Below are 24068 nucleotides of genomic sequence, written 5' to 3'. Positions count from 1 at the left end.
AGAAGACCTCCCATTTAACAAGGCTCAACTTTTTTCCGAAAAGACAGACAAAGTACTACACTCGATGAAAGATTCCAGGGCTACATTATGAACTGTGGGCATTTACACACCTGCAACAAAGAGGAAGCAATATAGATTCCAATCATATACCCGCAGATACCCATCTCATCAACAGTACAGACACTACGAGTCACAAAGAGGAAAGCAGAGAACACAGATACAGACAACCTCAACAAACACCTCCGGGGTCGCAATCTGCATTATCCAAACAGCAGTTTTGAGAGTTTGGTCGAGAGTCTGAGAAACCCCACTCAACAAACAGTGCCAACGTCATCCAGGACAAACTTCAAATTTCACCTTCGACAGTTCTATCTCAAATGGTCAATAATTGAATCAGACAAATGGGTAATAGAAATCATCAATTCAGGATACACTATCCCATTTATATCCATCCCTCCCACCCACAACCCTTCCCTGTCCCTCTTCAGAGACCCAACTCACATGCAGTTATTGCACCAAGAAATAAATCATCTCATACAAATAGGGGCAACAGAACATGTACTTCCACAACACAGAGGGAAAGGGTTTTATTCCCATTACTTTGTAATACAAAAAAAAATGGAGGATGGAGACCCATTCTAGACTTGAGAGCACTGAACAAATTTGTGAGATGACAAAAATTCAAGATAGTCACGCTATCCACCATAATACCGGCACTGCAACAAGGGGACTGGTTCTCAGCCCTCGACCTGTAACATGCTTATTTTCATATTACAATCCACCCCACGCATAGACGCTTCCTAAGATTTACTGTGTCCAGCAACCACTGCCAATACAAGGTACTGCCATTTGGCCTCTCTACAGCCCTGAGGGTTTTCTCCAAGGTGCTCACAGTAGTTGTAGCACATCTAAGGAGACAGGGAATTACAATTTTCTCATACCTAGATGACTGTCTAATAAATGCAACCAGCAAAACCCTGGCAAGACAAGCCACAAGCAAACTATAACACAATTCCAACAACTAGGACTCAAGATAATTCTTTATTTAACTCCGTTATCCTTTTGGCCTTCACAACATCCCCTGGGAATGAGTTCAACAGGCTGACTGTGCTTTGTGTAAAGTATTTCCTTATGTTTGTTTTAAACCAGCGGCCTATTAATTTCATCAGGGGACCCTGGTTCTTCTGTTAGGTGAGGGGGTAAATAACACCAACTGTGTCATTTTCTCCACACCAGTCATGATAGAAGTCTATCATATCCTCCTTAGTCATCCCTTTTCTAAGATGAACAGTCCCAGTCTTTTTAATCCTCATATGGAAGCTGTTCCATCCACTAATCATTTTCGTTGTCCTTCTCTGTACTTTTTCCGATTCTAATACATCTTTCCTGAGATGGGGCAACCAGACCTGCAGCAGGATTCAAGGTGTGGGCGTGCCCTGGGTTTGTATAGTGGCATTATGATATTGTCTGTCTTCTGATCTATCCCTTTCCTAATGGTTCCTAATCTTCTGTTAGCTTTTTTTTTTTTTTTTTGACTGCCTTGCACATTGAGCAGATCGTATAATTATAGCTCTGGAAGGGATCTTGAGAGGTCATCTAGTCCAGTCCCCGGCACTCATGGCAGGACTAAGTAATATCTAGACCATCCCTGACAGGTGTTTGTCTAACCTGCTCTTACAAATCTCCAGTGATGGAGATTCCACAAGCTCCTGAGGCAATTTACTCCAGTGATAAACTTCCTAACTGTCAGGGTGGTTTTTCCTAATGTACAACCTAAATCTCCCTTGCCGCAGTTTAAGCCCATTGCTTCTTGTCCTGTCCTCAGAGGTTAAGAAGAACAATTTTTCTCCTTCCCCTTGTAACAACCTTTTATGTTTTTGAAAGCTGTTATCATGCCCCCCTCAGTCTGCTCTTCTCCAGGCTAAACTAACCCAGTTCTTTCAGTCTTGCTTCATAGGTCACGTTTTCTAGACCTTTAATCGTTTTTGTTGCTCTTCTCTGGATTTTCTCCAATTTGTCCACATCTTTCTTGAAATGTGGTGCCCAGAACTGGACACAATACTCCAGTTGAGGCCTAATCAGTGCAGAGTACAGCGGAAGAATCACTACTCGTGTCTTACACCACTCCTGCTAATACATCCCAGAATCATGTTTGCTTTTTTTGCAACAGCATTACACTGTTGACTCATATTTAGCTTGTGATCCACTGTGACCCCCAGATCCCTTTCTGCAGTACTCCTTCCTAGGCAATCATTTCCCATTTTGTACACGTGCAACTGATTGGTCCTTCCGAAGTGGAGCATTTTGCATTTGTCCTTATTGAATTTCATCCTATTTACCTCAGACCAATTCTCCAGTTTGTCCAGATCGTTCTGAATTATAATCCTATCCTCCAAAGCACTTCCCAGCTTGATATTGTATGCAAACTATTGTATTTACTCTCTATGCCATTATCGAAATCACTGATGAAAATATTGAACAGAACCGGACACAGAACTGATCCCTGCAGAACCCCACTCGTTATGCCCTTCCAGGATGACTGTGAACCATTGATAACTACCCTCTGGGAATGGTTCTCCGAACACTTTTGCACCCATCTTATAGTAGCTCCATCTAGGTTGTATTTCCCTAGTTTGTTTAAGAGACGGTCATGTGGGACAGTATCAAAAGTATCAAGATATACCACATCTACTGCCTCCCCTCTATGCACAAGGCTTGTTACCCTGTCAAAGAAAGCTAGCAGGTTGGTTTGACATGATTTATTCTTGACAAATCCATGCGGACTTTTACGTATTACCTTATTATCTTCTAGATGTTTGCAAATTGGTTGCTGAATTATTTGCTCCATTATCATTCTGGGTACAGAAATGAAGCTGACTGGTCTGTAATTCCCTGGGTTGTCCTTATTTCCCGTTTTGTAGATGGGTACTAGATTTGCCCTTTTCCAGTCTTCTGGAATCTCTCCTGTCTTCCAAGACTTTTCAAAGAGAATCGCTAATGGCTCAGATATCTCCTCAGTCAGCTCCTTGAGTATTCTTGGATGCATTTCATCAGGCCCTGGTGACTTGAAGACATCTAAATTGTCTAAGAAATTTTTAACTTGGTCTTTCCCTATTTTAGCTTCTGATCCAGCTTCATTTTCACTGGCATTCATTATGTTAGATGTCCAATTTCCACCAAACATCTTGGTGAAAACCAAAACAAAGAAGTCATTTAGCACCCCTGCCATTTCCGCATTTTCTGTTATTGTTTTCCCCCCTCATTGAGTAACAGGCCTACCCTATCCTTGGTCTTCCTCTTGCTTCTAATGTATTTGTAGAATGTTCCTTGTTACCCTTTGTCTCTAGCCAGTTTAATCTCGATTTGCACCCTGGTCTTTCTAATTTTGTCCCTGCATGCTTGTGTTACTTGTTTATATTCATCTTTTGTAATTTGACCTAGTTTCCACTTTTTGTAGGACTCTTTTTTGACTTTTTTTTACTTTTAGATCACTTAAGATCTCCTGGTTAAGTCAAGGTGGTCACTTGCCATACTTTCTGTCTTTCTTACGCAATGGGATAGATAGATGTTCTAGATGTTTTCAGAGAACTAATCACAATGACTCCAAGATCTCTTTCTTGAGTAGTAACAACTAATTTATACCCCCTACATTTTGTTATGGATAGTTGGGATTATTTTTTTCAATGTGCATTACTTTATGCTTATCAACGTTTCATTTCATTTGCCATTTTGTTTCCCAGTCACCCATTTTTCTGAAGTCCCTTTGTAACTTTGGACTTGACTACCTTGAATAACTTAGAATGATCTGCAAATTTTGCCATCTCACTATTTAAGGCATTCTCAATGTCTAAGTACACTATATCCATTGGATCACCTTTGTCCACATGCTTGTTGACACCCTCAAAGAATTCTAGTAGATTGGTGAGGCATGATTTCCGTTTACAAAAGCTGTGTTGACTCTTCCTCTACATGTCGTGTTCTCTCTGTCTGATAATTCTGCTCTTTACTATAGGTTTAACCAATTTTCCTGGAAATTTGTCCTGAAGTTAGGCTTACCGGCCTGTAAATGCCAGGATTACTTCTAGAGCCTTTTTGAAAAATAGGTGTTACATTAGGTGTTACATTAGCTATCCTCCAGTCATCTGGTTCAGAGACTGTTTTAAACGATAGGTTACATACCACAGTTAATAGTTTTACAGTTACATATTTGAGTTCTGTCAGAACTCTTGGGTGATACCATCTGATCCCGGTGACTTATTACTGTTCAAGTTATCAATTTGTTCCAAAACCTCCTTTATCAGCACCTCAGTTTGGGACAGTTCTTCGGATTTATTGCCTAAAAAGAATGGCTCAGGTGTTGGAAACTCCCTCACATCCTCCGCAGCAAAGACTAATGTAAAGAATTCATCTAGCTTCTCCGCAATGTTCTTATCTTCCTTGAATGCTTCCTTAGCACCTCGATTGTCTAGTAGCCCCACTGAGTGTTCGGCCCACTTCCTGCTTCTGATATATAGAAAAAACATTTTGCTGTTTGTTTTTGTCTTTTTCTAATTGCTCTTTGAATTCTTTCTTGGCCTGCCTAATTATCCTTTTACACTGGACTTGCCATAGTTTATGCTCCTTTCTGTTTTTCTCATTAGGAGTTGACTTCCAAAAAGGTTGCCTTTTTGCTTCTAACGGCCCTTTTTACTCTGCTGTCTAACCATGATAGCCTTTTTTGGTTCTTCTGCTGTTTTTTATTTATTTATTTATTTTTATTTGGGGTTTACATCTAGCTTGAGCCTCCTATTACAGTGTTTTTAAATAGTTTAAGCAGCTTTCAGGCATTCTCTCTTGTGACTGTTCCTTTTTTAGGCAGTTCCCCTTTTTGAAGTTAAATACTACTGTGATGGGTTTTTTTTGGTATTTCCCTTCTACAAGGATGTTAATTGTTGATTCTGGACACTTTATGATCAGTGTGAATACCAGTGAGACACAGTACGCCCGATTTGCAGATGAATAAGGTTTAATGTGCAAGGTTTTCTATAAATATACTAATTAGATACAAAGCTTAAAATTAACTACAAAATATCATACTCACTAAGCCTGGAGAGCTAAGCAGTTACTCAGAAGACTGTATACAGGAACGGCTTTCTTCGGGGGCCCACCAGAGAGTCAGAGGATCCTGTGGTCCAACCAGCAGCACCTCCCACAGAGTCAGGTGTTGATGGAGTGCTCCCCTCTGTCTAAGTGACTACTGTACCCTTCCATAAACAGCCTTCACCTAATTATCTTTCATTATCATATATGCTAATTACCTACATTGGGTTTCCACCCTTAACTACATTCCATTCTCACCGTAATAATTGGGGTCCTTAAAACAACATCTGGTGATAGGAGGGGCGGAGTAAAAGTATGCCCCTTGGCAATAAAACAGTGTACCCCCAGACGTTCAAGGATAACTTGTTGTTCCCATCACCGTTATCTATGTGCAGCTGCAAGCATATAGTATCTGTATTTTGTCTTATGTTCCTGCTATGCAGAAACTGAGACATATATGAGATTATTCAGTCTCTGCCAACTGAAAGATGTCATGCTACAGGGGTCAGAATAGCCAAGCAAGCAACTGAATCTATGCTAGGCCTGTAGGACAGTGGTCAAGCAACTCAAATTGTACTGGGCTTCCACCATTCCCCTCCTTGGTGGCTGTCATAACTTAATAGGCCACCACGATGACTCCTTGATGCACACCTCCGACTATGGCTCAAGGCACCCCAGTCAGGGTCCGAACAATTAGTGTCTTCTCGTCATCAGGGTATATCGCAGAGCGCCACCTCACTCATGTGTGGGAGTCTTTTAGGCCATTGAGTCGCTTTAGGGATCTTCTAGTCCACCAAAAGAGTCCCACTGCAGCCATCAGAGAAACTATCTGCAATACACACATGAGCACAATGGGATGCAGGGCTAGATTTAAATTCCCAGTGGCAGTGGGGGACCATCCCAATAGGGTTTTCCACCAACTGTGCTTTGTGGCAGCTTTTGCAGCCTCTAGGACTTCGATTATTTTAGTCCCATCATATTCGACTGTCAAATGTACAGTCTTCAATTGTTCCTGAATGTGTGTAAGCAGGGTTATCATGTTTGAGTGTGTTAGCATGCGTTGTACCAAATCAGTATTGACTCCCAGTATCACAGGTTGAGCATATTCTACAACATTAATATCTACTATTAATAACTGAAATATATTTTTTGATACTTCATAAACTACATCACGCAATTCCAATACAGCAACATTGCAATAACATTTGTTTTGGGCAGGATTAACATCTTTTTTATAAATTCCATTAATTACAACTTGGGTATATTACGTGCATACACAAACACAACCTTGTCCAACGTACACAATGGTAGAATTAATGCTATTATTGGGTAACAAAGCATATTGACAATTCCATACATCCAATTCATCTTTCTTACAAGGGTATGTAAATTGTGTCAGTGGTTCTTCACAAATATATCCCAATTCTGATCCCAACATGGGTTCACGTGTGCAGCTTTGTAAACTAACCAATCGAGTTTCATTTCCTTCTTTCAATCCCCATGTCAGGTGTTCAATAGGCCATAACACTCCACTTTTTACATTGAGGCCTGAGGGGACTACTCTGTGTATGTCTGTGATGCGGCAGCAGATATTGTCATTAAATATGCTGTAGTCACTTGAGCTTGGGCATGTATTCTGAAATTTAACATTTTCCACCAATGACTTAAGGCCCTTTCTTGGCTGGTAGCATCATCCCAAATCAATTTCTTTATTTTATCAGGCAGGACTCCACTGAGTCCTTGTCAGATGAGACCTTGGCCTATTACTTGAACCCAAAGCTGTGCTTGTATGCAACCTAAAGCTTTGGAGGTAGCATTTATCATAATTTTTGTGAGGTTTAATAGGCTCAGGCGTGCTTTTTCATTATTAATTTCTCAGGGTACTAATATATCTCCAAGTGACTTTTCTCCGTATCCCAAGGCTTAATGTGTGTGTACTATGGGTTCTGATAGGGCTCCAAGGCTTCTGCCTAGGATGCTTAACTTATATGTCAAAACTTCTTCATTAATTGCATTCAACACTCCTGCTGATGCTCCTATACCTCCCAAAATATCTCCTCCAATGTCTCGCTTGGAACGTGCATGTGTGTTACCCAGGTGTCCATCCAGTGCAGCCATTCTTGTACTAGGGGTGTTACAAACGGTGCGCAATGGGGATGTAGGGTGGGATATATTAATATTTTGTACGCCTACATCTACTTTCACAAGCTGTACCTTTGGGGTCTCCGGCACTTGGCTCTTATAATTTTCTTTTAACACCAAGTCCCCAACATTGTATTCTCTGGGCTTGGGAGCACAATGTACAACTACATTGAGATAGGTGTTTATGTACATCACTACACTTGCAGAGGGATTCATTAAAATCCATTGTGGATAGTATACCTTCAGTTCAGTAACTGGTGTCTTTCCCTTTATTAGGTGGAATATTCCCATGTGGTAATAGTTAAATCGGCTTTGTTGTAAATTAATTCAGACCGATTTGACACCATAACAGTGTGTTGCTCTGTTTCTCTCTGGTCCAATTCACTCTGTGTAAATAAACCAAATCATCTGGGCCAGCTTCTTCTTGGGGGGTATTCATTTTGGTGACATTAATTGTGAGTTGCCCCTCAAAATTACAAAAGGTCATTATCTTAAGCTCCAAAGCATCTTCCCCCAGCCACATGGTAGTTGGCAGGGGTACCATCCCACAACATCTGTCTGAGATTGAACCATCTTTCCCATTCACACCAACATAGCACAGCAAATACACACAGCACAACAATAACAAGAACACCATACAACTCTTCTTCACATTGCATGTCTTGATCTTGTATTTCTGTGTACCATCTTGGATCTGTGTAATAACTATCTACAAACAAAACACAAAACAAAAACGGGATCTATAGACCCCAATTAGTATAAATTATTTACAGCATATATTTAATTTCCATATCTGTTGTTATCCAGTGGCCTGCAAAATCATATGGCATAATAGAGGAATTATACTGTGATATTCTATAATTCCCTTTGCCTGTAAACTCTATTGGTTTTGCATTAGGAAGGGCCGGCTCTATCAAAGAGAAAGGGCAATTACTCTCAGAACCCTCAATTATCCGTGCATATGGGGCCTGGTTGGAAGCCGTAGGTGGTTGGACTTCCACATTTCTATTCATTAAAGCTGTGGTCCATTTAGCCAATCTAGGACTGGATACATGCCCTTCTTTAATTTTCCCAGACACTATGTACTTAAGAGGGGTGTGGGTCATTCGCAAAATAATTGGGGCAGAACCAGTAAGATATTGCCAGTACCCCAAGGCCCATACCAATGCCAACATTTCTTTTTCACAAGGGATAAAGGTGATCTCTGGCCCTTCCAGTACTCGAGAGGCAAATGACACTGGCTTTTCACCAGAATTCCCCTCCTGGCTTAAAATAGCTCCTATTCCCTCTGGGGAATGAACTAACTGCAACACAAATGTATGTGTTATCCGGGTATGCTAGTGCAGGGGTGGAGATTACCACTTGCTTCAATTCTAATAGGGTCTGATCCTGTTCTGGGCCCCACTTCTAGGGTACTTCCATCCTCAGTAGTTGATACAGTGGCTGTGCCTTTAAGGCAAAATTCTCCACATGGTTGCGGAGCCATCCTGTAAAACCTAAGAAGGAAAGCAAAGCAGAGACATCAATGGGTGCTGGCAGTTTACAAATTAATTCCACTCTCTGCTGATGAGGAGTAATTCCTTCTTGTCCCAACACTGAACCTGAGTATCGGACCTCTTGCTGACACAATTGGACTTTTTCCAAATTGAGCAAGCAGGCTTCCAAATTAATCAGGAAGATTACTTCATCGAGCAAAAGCCTCTGAGTTTCTCAGGTTACAGTCCAAATGAGAACGTCATCCACATAAGAGATAACATTCATTGGTGCTGTGCACTTATCCCATAATTTAATAACATGGGCATGGCAAATCTTGGGGGAACAGTGTAGCCCTTATGGAACACGCGTGAAAGTGAGTTGACAGTTCCTGTAGATCAGCGGTTCTCAACCTTTTTTTCCCCGAGTACCACTCGGGTCAGGTACAGTCAGGTCAAGTACCGCTTCACCTGACTGTACCTGGCCCGAGTAGAACTCGGTAAATAAGCGGGGGGAACACTCTTGGCGGCGGCGGGGTTCCGTGGAGGGATCAATACCCTCCGCCGAAACCGTACCGCCGTTTGACCGTTTTCGGCGGCGGGGTGGGTGGGACTTTCGGCAGCACTGGGCTTTCTCGGCGGTGGCGGGGAGGAGGATTCGGCGGCGGCAGGGTTTCTCGGCGGCGGCGGGGAGGAGGATTCGGTGGCGGCATGGTTTCTCCGCGCGGCGGGGGGAGGATTCGGCGGCGGCAGGGTTTCTCGACAGCTGCGGGGGGGGGGGGGGGGCGGCAGCAGGGTTTCTCGGCGGCAGCGGCGGGGTTTCTCGGCGGCGGCAAGGGGGGGGGATTCGGCGGCGGCAGGGTTTCTCGGCGGCGGCAAGGGGGGGATTCGGCGGCGGCAGGGTTTCTCGGCAGCAGCGGGGGGGGGGAGGATTCGGCGGCAGAATCGGCGGCGAGGTTTGCCTCGCGTACCACCGAGCCGTCTTCCGCGTATCACTGGTGGTACGCGTACCACCGGTTGAGAACCGCTGCTGTAGATAAAAGCAAATTTATACCAGCAATCAGGATGCAGAGGAATTGCAAAGAATGCATTTGATAAATCCAGTACTGAAAACCATTTAGCGCCCATACCTATTGCAGCCATCACTTCTGGTAACTTAGCCACCACAGGGGCTGTCTTGGGTGTACATGTATTCAAAGCCCTGTAATCTACTGTAAATCACCAGGTTTTCCCGTCCACTTTATGGACTGGCCATATGGGGGAGTTGTTTATGCTATTAGTTTCCACTAGAAAAGAAAGCAGTAATTGTGGGTAACAATCCTTCCCCAGCCTCCTTTGGGTATTTGCACTGCTTCTGGGGTGGTGGATCAGGTCCTACAATAAGAACACAGGCATTCACCCGGCCACAATCCAATTTATTCTTCGCCCATGCTTGTGGGTGTGCTTGTACTATATTAGTAACATCCAGGGAATACTGCTCTGCTGTAACTGAGAGTGGCTCTGGTGCTTTAAGAGCTGCCACCCTGTGCATAGCTGCAACAACTCTAGGAATTCCCAATCCAATCCACAGTACCCAATTAGCTAAATCAACAACAGCCTGCATCTTAAGCATACAATTTATGCCCAAAATATCTGCTTCTCCAGCATGTGCCCAACCAAAAATTCCTGTCCATGTTTTCCTTACAGTGGTGTAAGTAAGGAGATAAGAGAGGGGCATATCTATGCTGGAACCTTCAAAACCCTCTAACCTGTGCCGGTAATTTCCCTTTAACTTAACCATTGCAGGAACTAAGGGTCATCAATCAATGAAATAGTAGCACCAGTATTTACAAGCATATGCTGTCCGAACACCCCTGTTCAAAATCCACCCATATAGTGGGTCGTCCCCATTTATCAGATGTTAAAGGTGTCGCATATATCAGGGGATTCAGGGACGCCGACCCCACCTCCTGAGGGGAAGCCCTCGAAGGCATAGGGCTGACAACTGCTGAGGTGCTGATGTCGGCGCCGATCATCACCACAGAGCCGATGAGAAGCCCGGCCTCAACAACAGCACCGTCATTGAAGAAAAAGCACAAATGCCACCAAACAGTAACATCGTCTCCACATTCACCTATAGGGCAATCACCAATACATTTTGCTCATGACGAAGCCTTTCCCCCAGTGCATCCATCAGCATAGATGACAGTGAGTTAGAGGAAGCTCACTTTTCATTGGAACGTTCCTTCCTCACCAGACCATCATTAGAGACACCTGAGTATACGCCTGGATGGGGAGCCAGGGTGTATCCATGGTATGAGCCCCTATGGTTCAGACCTCACATGCCATACCACATGTGATGGCACATTGGGATGCCTGATCTGCCTACTCCAAGACATACAGCAGACTGACCAGCTCTCATATGAGCAGAGCGAAATCATCCAGAGAATCACACCCAACTACATCAACTAAGGCAGTGGAAGAACTACAAGTAGTGGAAACAAGTGCAGAACAGGAAACATCTCCTCCCCCATGTGATTCATTTTCCTCACCCGATGAAGCTGTAATTCCAACCACACCCACATCGGTAGACGATCCTAAACAATGTAATGACCTATTCAAAAGGGTTGAACAACACTTGAAATTCTCCTGGAAAAAGCTCACAGAATCTTGTTGGAGAAAATAAATGGGTTTCTATGGGTTACACCTGACCCTCCCACCAACAATCAAAAAAGTAAGTGTCTAGGTCCCCCTTCTGCATCTATCATTGGTGGATAAATACCAAAACTCAGAATAAAGCAAAACAAGGAACAATTTATTCAGGGGGCAAATAACAAATGAGGGGCCACTTGGGAATTTAACAAGGTGGAGCTTAACTCCAGATTCTTTCCCAACTTAAAGCTAAACTACCCAGGCCCAAAGTTAGTAAGAACTACTTAAGGTCTTTATTCACCCTCCTGAGGCGTTGTTCACAACTCCCAGGATGATGAGCCAGGAACTCAGGATCTGACGATGGACTCAGGAACCACTGCAGGTAAGTATGGTGATCTTCTTGTGAGGGGGCTATCCGTGATACTCTTCCTAGAGGTTTCACTTCTTCTCTCAACGACAACTGTGCGTGACGACACCTTGCTGCCTCTAGGGTGGAGAACCCCGAGCTGTCTGGCTCGCTACAATTTATAGAGTCCTGTTGCTAGGCAGATCGCACTCCTTCTCACCTTTTCTTTCCTGCCTTTTTCCCAGATTTTTTCCTTAATTAACACAATAATTCCCACACAGAGGAGTTTACCCATAAGGAATAGGGAACATAACATGGGGGTATTCTCAACCCAGCAATCTCACCACAAATTGCTAAAAATTCTACATACCGCAACTTCATAAAAAATTGCGCTCCCCATGGACGAGGCATAAATGGAACCAGCTAACACTATATGTCAGACACCATTGCCGCTACTAATAAAAGGAATTATGGAAAATATTATATCGCAGCCAAGGGGATGGAGTTCCCATTCACTCATCCACCTCCAAACTCACTAGTCACAGATGTGGTGAAACCCACAGGGGAAAGCAAACAAATTATAAGTCAACACCACAAGATAAAGACTGGAAAAAGCTTGATCTGTTAGGAAGAAAAGTCTACTCTTCCATTCTGCTGATGAGAGTGTCAAATTACTCCGCCCTGCTTTCCAATTACAACCACAGCAATTATGGAAATTTACAAACAAGAGAACAAAAGAGAGGAATTTAAATCATTACTAACCGAAGGGCAACTTGTAGTGAGAACTTCTCTACAAGCCTCCCTAGACATAGCTGATGCGGTGGCCAGAACTACAGCCACAGCCATAGTAATGCGCAGGGCCTCTTGGCTTCATGCAGCACGTCTTCCCAGACAGCTACAAACAAAAATAGAAGACCTCCCATTTAACAAGGCTCAACTTTTTTCCGAAAAGACAGACACAGTACTACACTCAATGAAAGATTCCAGGGCTACATTATGAACTGTGGGCATTTACACACCTGCAACAACGAGGAAGCAATATAGATTCCAATCATATACCCGCAGATACCCATCTCATCAACAGTATAGACAATACGAGTCACAAAGAAGAAAGCAGAGAACACAGAGACACAGACAATCTCAACAAACACCTTCGGGGTCTCAATCTGCATCATCCAAACAGCAGTTTTGAGAGTTTGGTCGAGAGTCTGAGAAACCCCACTCAACAAACAGTGCCAACGTCATCCAGGACAAACTTCAAATTTCACCTTCGACAGTCCTATCTCAAATGGTCAATTATTGAATCAGACAAATGGGTAATAGAAATCTTCAATTCAGGATACACTATCCCATTTATATCCATCCCTCTCACCCACAACCTTTCCCTGTCCCTCTTCAGAGACCCAACTCACATGCAGTTATTGCACCAAGAAATAAATCATCTCATACAAATAGGGGCAACAGAACATGTACCTCCACAACACAGAGGGAAAGGGTTTTATTCCCATTACTTTGTAATACAAAAAAAAATGGAGGATGGAGACCCATTCTAGACTTGAGAGCACTGAACAAATTTGTGAGATGACAAAAATTCAAGATAGTCACGCTATCCACCATAATACCGGCACTGCAACAAGGGGACTGGTTCTCAGCCCTCGACCTGTAACATGCTTATTTTCATATTACAATCCACCCCACGCATAGACGCTTCCTAAGATTTACTGTGTCCAGCAACCACTGCCAATATAAGGTACTGCCATTTGGCCTCTCTACAGCCCTGAGGGTTTTCTCCAAGGTGCTCGCAGTAGTTGTAGCACATCTAAGGAGACAGGGAATTACAATTTTCTCATACCTGGATGACTGTCTAATAAATGCAACCAGCAAAACCCTGGCAAGACAAGCCACAAGCAAACTATAACACAATTCCAACAACTAGGACTCAAGATAATTCTTTATTTAACTCCGTTATCCTTTTGGCCTTCACAACATCCCCTGGGAATGAGTTCAACAGGCTGACTGTGCTTTGTGTAAAGTATTTCCTTATGTTTGTTTTAAACCAGCGGCCTATTAATTTCATCAGGGGACCCTGGTTCTTCTGTTAGGTGAGGGGGTAAATAACACCAACTGTGTCATTTTCTCCACACCAGTCATGATAGAAGTCTATCATATCCTCCTTAGTCATCCCTTTTCTAAGATGAACAGTCCCAGTCTTTTTAATCCTCATATGGAAGCTGTTCCATCCACTAATCATTTTCGTTGTCCTTCTCTGTACTTTTTCCGATTCTAATACATCTTTCCTGAGATGGGGCAACCAGACCTGCAGCAGGATTCAAGGTGTGGGCGTGCCCTGGGTTTGTATAGTGGCATTATGATATTGTCTGTCTTCTGATCTATCCCTTTCCTAATGGCTCCTAATCTTCTGTTAGCTTTTTTTTTTTTTTTTTTTGACTGCCTTGCACATTGAGCAGATCATAGAATTATAGCTCTGGAAGGGATCTTGAGAGGTCATCTAGTCCAGTCCCCGGCACTCATGGCAGGACTAAGTAATATCTAGACCATCCCTGACAGATGTTTGTCTAACCTTCTCTTACAAATCTCCAGTGATGGAGATTCCACAAGCTCCTGAGGCAATTTACTCCAGTGATAAACTTCCTAACTGTCAGGGTGGTTTTTCCTAATGTACAACCTAAATCTCCCTTGCTGCAGTTTAAGCCCATTGCTTCTTGTCCTGTCCTCAGAGGTTAAGAAGAACATTTTTTCTCCCTCCCTCTTGTAACAACCTTTTATGTTTTTGAAAGCTGTTATCATGTCCCCCTCAGTCTGCTCTTCTCCAGGCTAAACTAACCCAGTTCTTTCAGTCTTGCTTCATAGGTCACATTTTCTAGACCTTTAATCATTTTTGTTGCTCTTCTCTGGATTTTCTCCAATTTGTCCACATCTTTCTTGAAATGTGGTGCCCAGAACTGGACACAAGACTCCAGTTGAGGCCTAATCAGTGCAGAGTACAGCGGAAGAATCACTACTCGTGTCTTACAACACTCCTGCTAATACATCCCAGAATCATGTTTGCTTTTTTTTGCAACAGCATTACACTGTTGACTCATATTTAGCTTGTGATCCACTGTGACCCCCAGATCCCTTTCTGCAGTACTCCTTCCTAGGCAATCATTTCCCATTTTGTACACGTGCAACTGATTGGTCCTTCCGAAGTGGAGCATTTTGCATTTGTCCTTATTGAATTTCATCCTATTTACCTCAGACCAATTCTCCAGTTTGTCCAGATCGTTCTGAATTATAATCCTATCCTCCAAAGCACTTGCCAGCTTGATATTGTATGCAAACTATTGTATTTACTCTCTATGCCATTATCGAAATCACTGATGAAAATATTGAACAGAACCGGACACAGAACTGATCCCTGCAGAACCCCACTCGTTATGCCCTTCCAGGATGACTGTGAACCATTGATAACTACCCTCTGGGAATGGTTTTTCAACCAGTTTTGCACCCACCTTATAGTAGCTCCATCTAGGTTGTATTTCCCTAGTTTGTTTAAGGGACGGTCATGTGGGACAGTATCAAAAGTATCAAGATATACCACATCTACTGCCTCCCCTCTATGCACAAGGCTTGTTACCCTGTCAAAGAAAGCTAGCAGGTTGGTTTGACATGATTTGTTCTTGACAAATCCATGCGGACTTTTACTTATTACCTTATTATCTTCTAGATGTTTGCAAATTGATTGCTGAATTATTTGCTCCATTATCATTCTGGGTACAGAAATGAAGCTGACTGGTCTGTAATTCCCTGGGTTGTCCTTATTTCCCGTTTTGTAGATGGGTACTAGATTTGCCCTTTTCCAGTCTTCTGGAATCTCTCCTGTCTTCCAAGACTTTTCAAAGAGAATCGCTAATGGCTCAGCTATCTCCTCAGTCAGCTCCTTGAGTATTCTAGGATGCATTTCATCAGGCCCTGGTGACTTGAAGACATCTAAATTGTCTAAGAAATTTTTAACTTGGTCTTTCCCTAATTTAGCTTCTGATCCAGTTTCATTTTCACTGGCATTCATTATGTTAGATGTCCAATTTCCACCAAATATCTTGGTGAAAACCAAAACAAAGAAGACATTTAGCACCCCTGCCATTTTCTCATTTTCTGTTATTGTTTTCCCCTCTCATTGAGTAACAGGCCTACCCTATCCTTGGTCTTCCTCTTGCTTCTAATGTATTTGTAGAATGGTCCTTGTAATCCTTTATGTCTCAAGCCAGTTTAATCTCGTTTTGCACCTGGTCTTTCTAATTTTGTCCCTGCACGCTTGTGTTACTTGTTTATATTCATCGTTTGTAATATGACCTAGTTTGCACTTCTTGTAGGACTCTTTCTTGACTTTTTTTTTGACTTTTAGATCATTTAAGATTTGGTTAAGCCAAGGTGGTCACTTGCCATACTTTCTGTCTTTCTTATGCAATGGGATAGATAGCTGTTGTAGATGTTTTCAGAGAACTAATCACGATGACTCCAAGATCTCTTTCTTGAGTAGTAACAGCTAACTTAGACCTCAGTGTTTTGTATGGATAGTTGGGATTATTTTATGCAATGTGCATTGCTTTGTGCTTATCAACATTTCATTTCATTTGCCATTTTGTTTCCCAGTCACCCATTTGTCTGAAATCCCTTTGTAACTTTGGACTTGACTATCTTGAATAACTTAGAATGATCTGCAAATTTTGCCATCTCACTATTTACCCCCTTTTCTAGATCATTTATGAATATGTTGAACAGTACCAGTCCCACTGCAGATCCTTGGGGGACCCTGCTATTTACCTCTCTCCACTGTGAAAACTGACATTTATTCCTACCTTGTTTCTTATCTTTTAACTAGTTCCCGATCCAGGAGAGGACCTTTCCTCTTATCCCATGACCACTTACTTTGCTTAAGAGCCTTTGGTGAGGGACCTTGTCAAAGGCTTTCTCAATGTCTAAGTACACTATATCCATTGGATCACCCTTGTCCATATGCTTGTTGACACCCTCAAATAATTCTAGTAGATTGGTGAGGCATGATTTCCCTTTACAAAAGCTGTGTTGACTCTTCCTCTACATGTTGTGTTCTCTCTGTCTGATAATTCTGCTCTTTACTATAGGTTCAACCAATTTTCCTGAAAATTAGGAAATTTGTCCTGAAGTTAGGCTTACCAGCCTGTAAATGCCAGGATTACTTCTGGAGCCTTTTTTAAAAATAGGTGTTACATTAGCTATCCTCCAGTCATCTGGTTCAGAGACTGTTTTAAGCGATAGGTTACATACTACAGTTAATAGTTTTACAGTTACATATTTGAGTTCTGTGAGAACTCTTGGGTGATACCATCTGGTCCCGGTGACTTATTACTGTTTAAGTTATCAATTTGTTCCAAAACCTCCTTTATCAGCACCTCAATTTGGGACAGTTCCTCAGATTTATCGCCTAAAAAGAATGGCTCAGGTGTTGGAAACTCCCTCACATCCTCCGCAGCGAAGACCAATGTAAAGAATTCATCTAGCTTCTCCGCAATGTTCTTATCTTCCTTGAATGCTTCTTTAGCACCTTGATTGTCTAGTGGCTCCACTGAGTGTTCGGCCCACTTCCTGCTTCTGATATATAGAAAAAACTTTTTGTTGTTAGTTTTCGTGTCTTTTTCTAATTGCTCTTTGAATTCTTTCTTGGCCTGCCTAATTATCCTTTTACACTGGACTTGCCATAGTTTATGCTCCTTTCTGTTTTTCTCATTAGGAGTTGACTTCCAAAAAGGTTGCCTTTTTGCTTCTAACGGCCCTTTTTACTCTGCTGTCTAACAATGATAGCCTTTTTTGGTCCTTCTGCTGTTTGTTTGTTTGTTTGTTTGTTTATTTATTATTTGGAGTTTACATTTAGTTTGACCCTCCTATTACAGTGTTTTTAAATAGTTTAAGCAGCTTTCAGGCATTCTCTCTTGTGACTGTTCCTTTTTTAGGTAGTTCCCCTTTTTGAAGTTAAATGCTACTGTGATGTGTGGTTTTTTGGTTTTTCCCTTCTACAAGGATGTTAATTGTTGATTCTGGACACTTTGTGATCAGTGTAAATACCTGTGAGACACAGTACACACATTTGCAGATGAATAAGGTTTAATGTGCAAGGTTTTCTATAAATATACTAGTTAAATACAAAGCCTAAAATTAACTACAGTATGTCATACTCACTAAGCCTGGAGAGCTAAGCAGTTACTCAGAAGGCTGTATACAGGAACGGCTTTCTTCGGGGGCCCACCAGGGAGTCAGTCGATCCTCTGGTCCAACCAGCAGCACCTCCCACGGAGTCAGGTGTTGATGGAGTGCTCCCCTTTATCTAAGTGGTGACTACTGTACCCTTCCATAAACAGCCTTCACCTAATTATCTTTCATTATCATATATGCTAATTACCTACATTGGGTTTCCACCCTTAACTACATTCCATTCTCACCATAATAATTGGGGTCCTTAAAACAACATCTGGTGATAGGAGGGGCGAAGTAAAAGTATGCCCCTTGGCAATAAAACAGTGTACCCCCAGACGTTCAAGGATAACTTGTTGTTCCCATCACCGTTATCTATGTGCAGCTGCAAGCATATAGTATCTGTATTTTGTCTTATGTTCCTGCTATGCAGAAACTGAGACATCTATGAGGTTATTCAGTCTCTGCCAACTGAAAGATGTCATGCTACAGGGGTCAGAATAGCCAAGCAAGCAATTGAATCTATGCTAGGCCTGTAGGACAGTGGTCAAGCAACTCAAATTGTACTGGGCTTCCACCATTCCCCTCCTTGGTGGCTGTCATAACTTAATAGGCCACCACGATGATTCCTTGATGCACACCTCCGACTATGGCTCAAGGCACCCCAGTCAGGGTCTGAACGATTAGTGTCTTCTCATCGGCAGGGTATATCGCAGAGCGCCGCCTCACTCATGTGCGGGAGTCTTTTAGGCCATTGAGTCGCTTTAGGGATCTTCTAGTCCACCAAAAGAGTCCCACTGCAGCCATCAGAGAAACTATCTGCAATACACACATGAGCACAATGGGATGCAGGGCTAGATTTAAAATCCCAGTGGCAGTGGGGGACCATCCCAATAGGGTTTTCCACCAACTGTGCTTTGTGGCAGCTTTTGCAGCATCTAGGACTTCGATTATTTTAGTCCCATCATATTCGACTGTCAAATTTACAGTCTTCAATTGTTCCTGAATGTGTGTAAGCAGGGTTATCATGTTTGAATGTGTTAGCGTGCGTTGTACCAAATCAGTATTGACTCCCAGTATCACAGGTTGAGCATATTCTACAACATTAATATCTACTATTCATAACTGAAATATATTCTTTGATACTTCATAAACTACATCACGCAATTCCAATACAGCAACATTGCAATAACATTTGTTTTGGGCAGGATTAACATCTTTTTTTATAAATTCCGTTAATTACAACTTGGGTATATTGCATGCATACACAAACACAACCTTGTCCAATGTGCACAATGGTAGAATTAATGCTATTATTGGGTAACAAAGTATATTGTTCGGTCCGCTTCCTGCTTCTGATATACAGAAAAAACTTTTTGCTGTTAGTTTTTGTGTCTTTTTCTAATTGCTCTTTGAATTCTTTCTTGGCCTGCCTAATTATCCTTTTACACTGGACTTGCCATAATTTATGCTCCTTTCTATTTTTCGCACTAGGAGTTGACTTCCAAAAAGATTGCCCTTTTGCTTCTAACGGCTCTTTTTACTTTGCTGTTTATCCATGGTGGCCTTTTTTGGTCCTTGTGCTGTGTGTGTTTATTTATTTTTTATTTGGGGTTTACATTTAGTTTGACCCTCCTATTACAGTTGTTTTAAATAGTTTAAGCAGCTTTCAGACATTTCTCTCTTGTGACTGTTCCTTTTTTAGGTAGTTCCCCTTTTCGAAGTTAAATGTGACTGTAATGTGGTTTTTTTTGGTATTTCCCTTCTACAAGGATGTTATTGTAATATATTTTATGATTGCTCTTACTGAATGGTTCAGCTATATTTGCCTTTTGGACTAGATCTTGTGCTTTATTTAGGACTAAATCAGGAATTGCCTCTCCTTTTGTAGAGTTCAGGGCTAGCTGTTGTAAGAAACGGTCATTAATTGTATTTAGAAATTTTATCTCTGCATCCCATCCTGAAGTGACATGTACCCAGCGCATATGGGGATAATTGGAATCCCTCATTATTTGTTGTTTTTTGTAGCCTCTCTAACGCAGTGAGCATTTCACAGTCAATATCACCATCCAGTTCAGGTGGTTGGTGTATATTCCAGCTGCTATGCTCTTTTTATTCAAGTATGGCATTTCCGTCTGTATAGATTCTGTAGTATAGTCTGATTCATTTAAGATTTTTTCTATGTTTAACTCTGTGCTTTCTTTCACATACAGTGCCACTCCCCCACCAGCGGGACTTAGTTCATCTTTCTTTTATATTTTGTAGCCTGGTATTACCGTGTCCCATTAATTATCATTGTTCCATCAGCTTTCTGTGATGCCTGTTATATTGTTATCCTCATTTAATGCCAGGCACTCTAGTTCACCCTTCTTAGTATTTAGACTTCTAGCATTTGTATAGAAGCACTTATAAAATGTGTCAGTATTTAGCTGTATGCCTGCCTGTGTAATTGAATGGGGCTCTTCTTGTTTGACTGTTTCTCTTCTATTTCTGCCTATACTTTACTAGCTTCTACCCTCTCCTCTTTACTAGGCTAGAGTATCCCCTTTAATAAATCCTCCCCTAGGGAAGTCTTTGTCTGAACTGTGTGCTCCTCTGCACGTCAGCTTTTCCCCTGCCCTTAGTTTAAAATCTTTTGTATGACCTTTCTAATTGTACATGCCAGCAATCTAGTTCTGTTTGGCTTCAGGGGTTCTCAAACTGGGGGTTGCGACCCCTCAGGAGGTCGTGAAGTTGTTATGTGGGGGTCGGAAGCTGCCCAGCTCTGCAGGCAGTGCTTCCACCAGCAGCAGTGCAGAAGTAAGGGTGGCAATGGTGCGCTAAGTCTGCTGTGAAAAGTGATATTGACAAAGTTTCTTTGCACCCCCAGTATTCATCAGTCACTATTTAAAAAAAATGAACAAACAAAACTTTTCTGCTTATAACAATTCAGTAAAGTGTGTTTTAGTCTTAATTTAAAAGCGGTGAGAAAAGGTAAATTCATTTTAAACAATAGGGTCATAAATTTAGCATTTAAAATAGTATTAAATATAAAAAAAAATAATTTACCGGGGGGCGGGGGGAGGGAGGGAGGGAGGTTCACACTCAGAGGCTTGCTGTGTGAAGGGGGTCGCCAGTACAAAAAGTTTGAGAACCACTGGCTTAGATGGAGCCCATCCTTCCTGTGTAGATTTCTCCTTTCCCTAAAGTTCCTCGGTTCCTAATAAACCTCAATCCCTCCTCCATATACCACTGTCTCATCCACCTGTTAAGACCCTGCAGTCTTGCCTGTCTGTCTGACCCCACACATGGAACTGGAAGCATTTCAGAGAATGCTACCATGAAGGTCCTGGACATTAATCTCTTACCTACCAGCTTAAATTTGGCGTCCAAGACTTCTCTCCTATCTTTCCCTGTCATTTGTACTACATGCACCATAACCACTGGCTCATATCCAGCACTATACATGAATCTGTCTAGATATCTCAGGAGGTCCACAATCTTCTCTTCCAGCAGCCAGTTCACCATGTGGTTCTTCCAGTCATCACAAACCCAGCTATGGGTATTTCTAATACTCGAATCCCCCACTGCTATGACCTGGCTCTTCTGAATAAGTGGTGCCCTGTCCAGAAAGGTCTCTTCATGTGAGAGGAGACTGTGACATCACTTAGAAGGAGGGTCCCAACAATGGGATCACTCCAGCTTTTTGGGGAGCATGTGCTGCCTCAGCTGGCCCTGGCCCAGAGACCCCATGGTAAGGATGCAACCAGCAGCCATGGGTAGGGTGTCTGTCTGGATCTCCAGGAGACTGTGGTGCCTGGGGACCAACACTTACATTTGCGTCCCCTTCCTCCCCCCTGTGGGGTCGGTGGGGAGTGGCAGTGATGGGCAGATGCCCCCAGGTCGCCCGGCGAGAGGAGGGGAGGGGCGTGACAGGCTGTGCCCTGGAGCCCCGCCTTCGGCTGCCTGGCCCCTGCATGGCCAGGGTCCCTGCAGCTCCCTCCTTGCGCCCAGCACAGGGGCAGGAGGGGCTGGGAGGACACTTGCTGCCCCCGCAGCAGAAGCCCTCAGCTGCCAGCAGGCCTGACCTGGGGTCAGTGTGGCCACCGGGGATGTTAAAGCCCAGCACCTGCAACCACGGGGAACGACTCCTCCTCCAAGAGCCTGGCCGGTTCCCCTCCGTACGCCACTGGATTCTGGCACCTCTAGTGTGGCCCGGAGGAATGAGTCACTGGTTGGATGTCGAGCTTATGAGTTCAGATCTTTGGCTTTGCCCTGGCTTGTTGTGTTGGGGGTGGATCACATCAGCTGTTCCCTTTCTCACACCTCCCTCCAGTAGTTCCAGCCAATGCTGCCTTTACCAGGGTCCCTGCATGGGCTTCTGTGTCCTAGGCAAGCGAGGGGGCCAGAGCGGATGATCACAGTGGGCCTTTCTATGAATCACCACCCTATCTAAGCCGCCAAGGGGTAGAGGTGTTTACTTCTATTCCACCTGCCAGCTCCAGAAACATGGACTTCATCCATCCTGGCTACTTCCCCCACCCCATTAGTGCCTGAGCACCTCACAGCGTCTTCACAACCCCTGCGATGTTAGCTCCCCAGCTGTGCAATGGGGGTGAGGCTAGAGAGACAGGGACTTGCCCAGGGGCAGCAGCAGAGGTGGGAGTAGAACCCCGGTCTCCAGAGTCCATGTGCAGTGCCCTGGCCCTCTCTTCCCAACCTGCTGGGGCGTCAGCACCACCCCTGCTGCCACAAGACAGTAAACGTAGGTCTGGGGCCCTGCTGGATGTCCTCAAGACTCAGCCAATGCAGCAGCAGGATTTTTAATCTCTTGGTTGCTGCTGCCGTCTGAGCCCCTGGCATCCCTCCTCACATCAGCTGAGTCCGTCTGGTTCCAAATTGCGCTTGGCACGGCATGTCTGACTCTGCTTTTGAATTGCGTTGCATTGTGAAGCTCCCTGTCAGCGCTGGAGGGCATTGCTTTCTCCACAGCCATGCTAACAGAGGGGAGCGAATGCTTGTACTGCAGCTTGTGGTGGCCAGGAGCAATGTGCCAGGAGCATTTTCAGCGCTCCCTGAAGCATTAAACTAACCGATTGATGGGCCCTGCCACAGGTGTTAAAGATGGGCAAGACCTGTTGGGTCATCTGTCCATCTCCCTTCCTACCTATGGTCCGATCCAGTGCACTGGTAGGGTGGGACATCAGCTCTGTTATGTCAGGAGGCGTGATATTGAGTTAAGTCTGGGTCTCTGTAGTCTACGTTGATCTATTGTCCTGGACCTCAGAGCTAGATGAACCCAGTGCTGTCTCTGGTGCGGCAGGAAGTGGGTATAGGATTAGATGGACCAGTAATTTCCTCTAACACAGCAGGGATACCGGGCTGGTGGGCCCGGGGAATGAGCCGGGGAGGGTGGGGGGGCTGATTATGTCACAGTGGATGGATTGGCCCTGAGGGGGGCACTCCCCTGGCATACCCCACTTGGAATGACACGCACTCTCTCCTTGTTGGCAGGTCCCATGTGTGACTTGCTCTGGTCCGACCCGCAGCCTCAGGTGAGTGTGCCGGTGAAATCCCCCATACCGTGTGGGCGGCTCAGTGTGCACGTGGTGTTGTGTTGTCTCCAGGCTAGTTCAGCTCCCGGTGCTTGCCGTGTGCCGGGCTGTTGTGCTCTGCCCTCCGCCTGCACGTGGGTGGCGGTGTCAGGCCGAGCAGGTCACTGCTTGTGTTGGAGGGTCCATGTGGGCTGACTCAGAGCCGCCTCTGCTGGCTCTCGCTGGGGTGGGACATGCAGGGCGCTATGTGGAGCCCTCCCACCACCCGGCAGCTGACAGTTCTCCATCCCAGCTGACAGCTCGCGGGCTGGGGTGGGGGAACCCATCTGCTGCACTGCTTGATGCTGGCCCGGGGTCAGCCCCTTTGACAGTGACTGGGATGGGGTAAGTTGGGTGAGGCTCAGCTCAGTTGTGCCCCACGGGCTTTGCCGTTTCCACAGGCACAAGCTCATTAGCAGTGAGGCTGAGGGACGGCTGCACTGTGGAGACTGGATCCCGTCAGCCCGAGAGGCCTATGGGTGGAGGGTGAATAGGAGATTCCCCAGGGCTGTCAGTAGCACCTGTCGCCAGCACAAAGCTCTGGCAGGACAGGAGGGAGGAAAGCTGCACCTGTGAGGTGGGAAAGGAGCCTGTGGG

General features: G+C 44.0%; 1 protein-coding gene across 1 annotated transcript in view; it reads left to right on the top strand.

Moving 5' to 3' along the window:
• Window positions 1-24068, top strand: part of PPP5C (protein phosphatase 5 catalytic subunit) — a 65299-nt gene that overhangs the window by 34641 nt on the left and 6590 nt on the right. Inside the window, exon 10 of the mRNA XM_067556796.1 lies at window positions 23392-23432. Coding sequence (XP_067412897.1) covers window positions 23392-23432 — 41 coding nt within the window. The remainder of the gene's footprint in view (window positions 1-23391; window positions 23433-24068) is intronic.

This window comes from Emydura macquarii, unplaced genomic scaffold (genome assembly GCF_026122565.2).
Source record: "Emydura macquarii macquarii isolate MOO-44397 ecotype Brisbane River unplaced genomic scaffold, CSIRO-AGI_Emac_v2 contig_1790, whole genome shotgun sequence".
Lineage (NCBI taxonomy): Eukaryota > Metazoa > Chordata > Testudines > Chelidae > Emydura > Emydura macquarii.
Note: the sequence above shows the minus strand (reverse complement) of the source record. Positions and strands in the feature narration are given on the sequence as shown.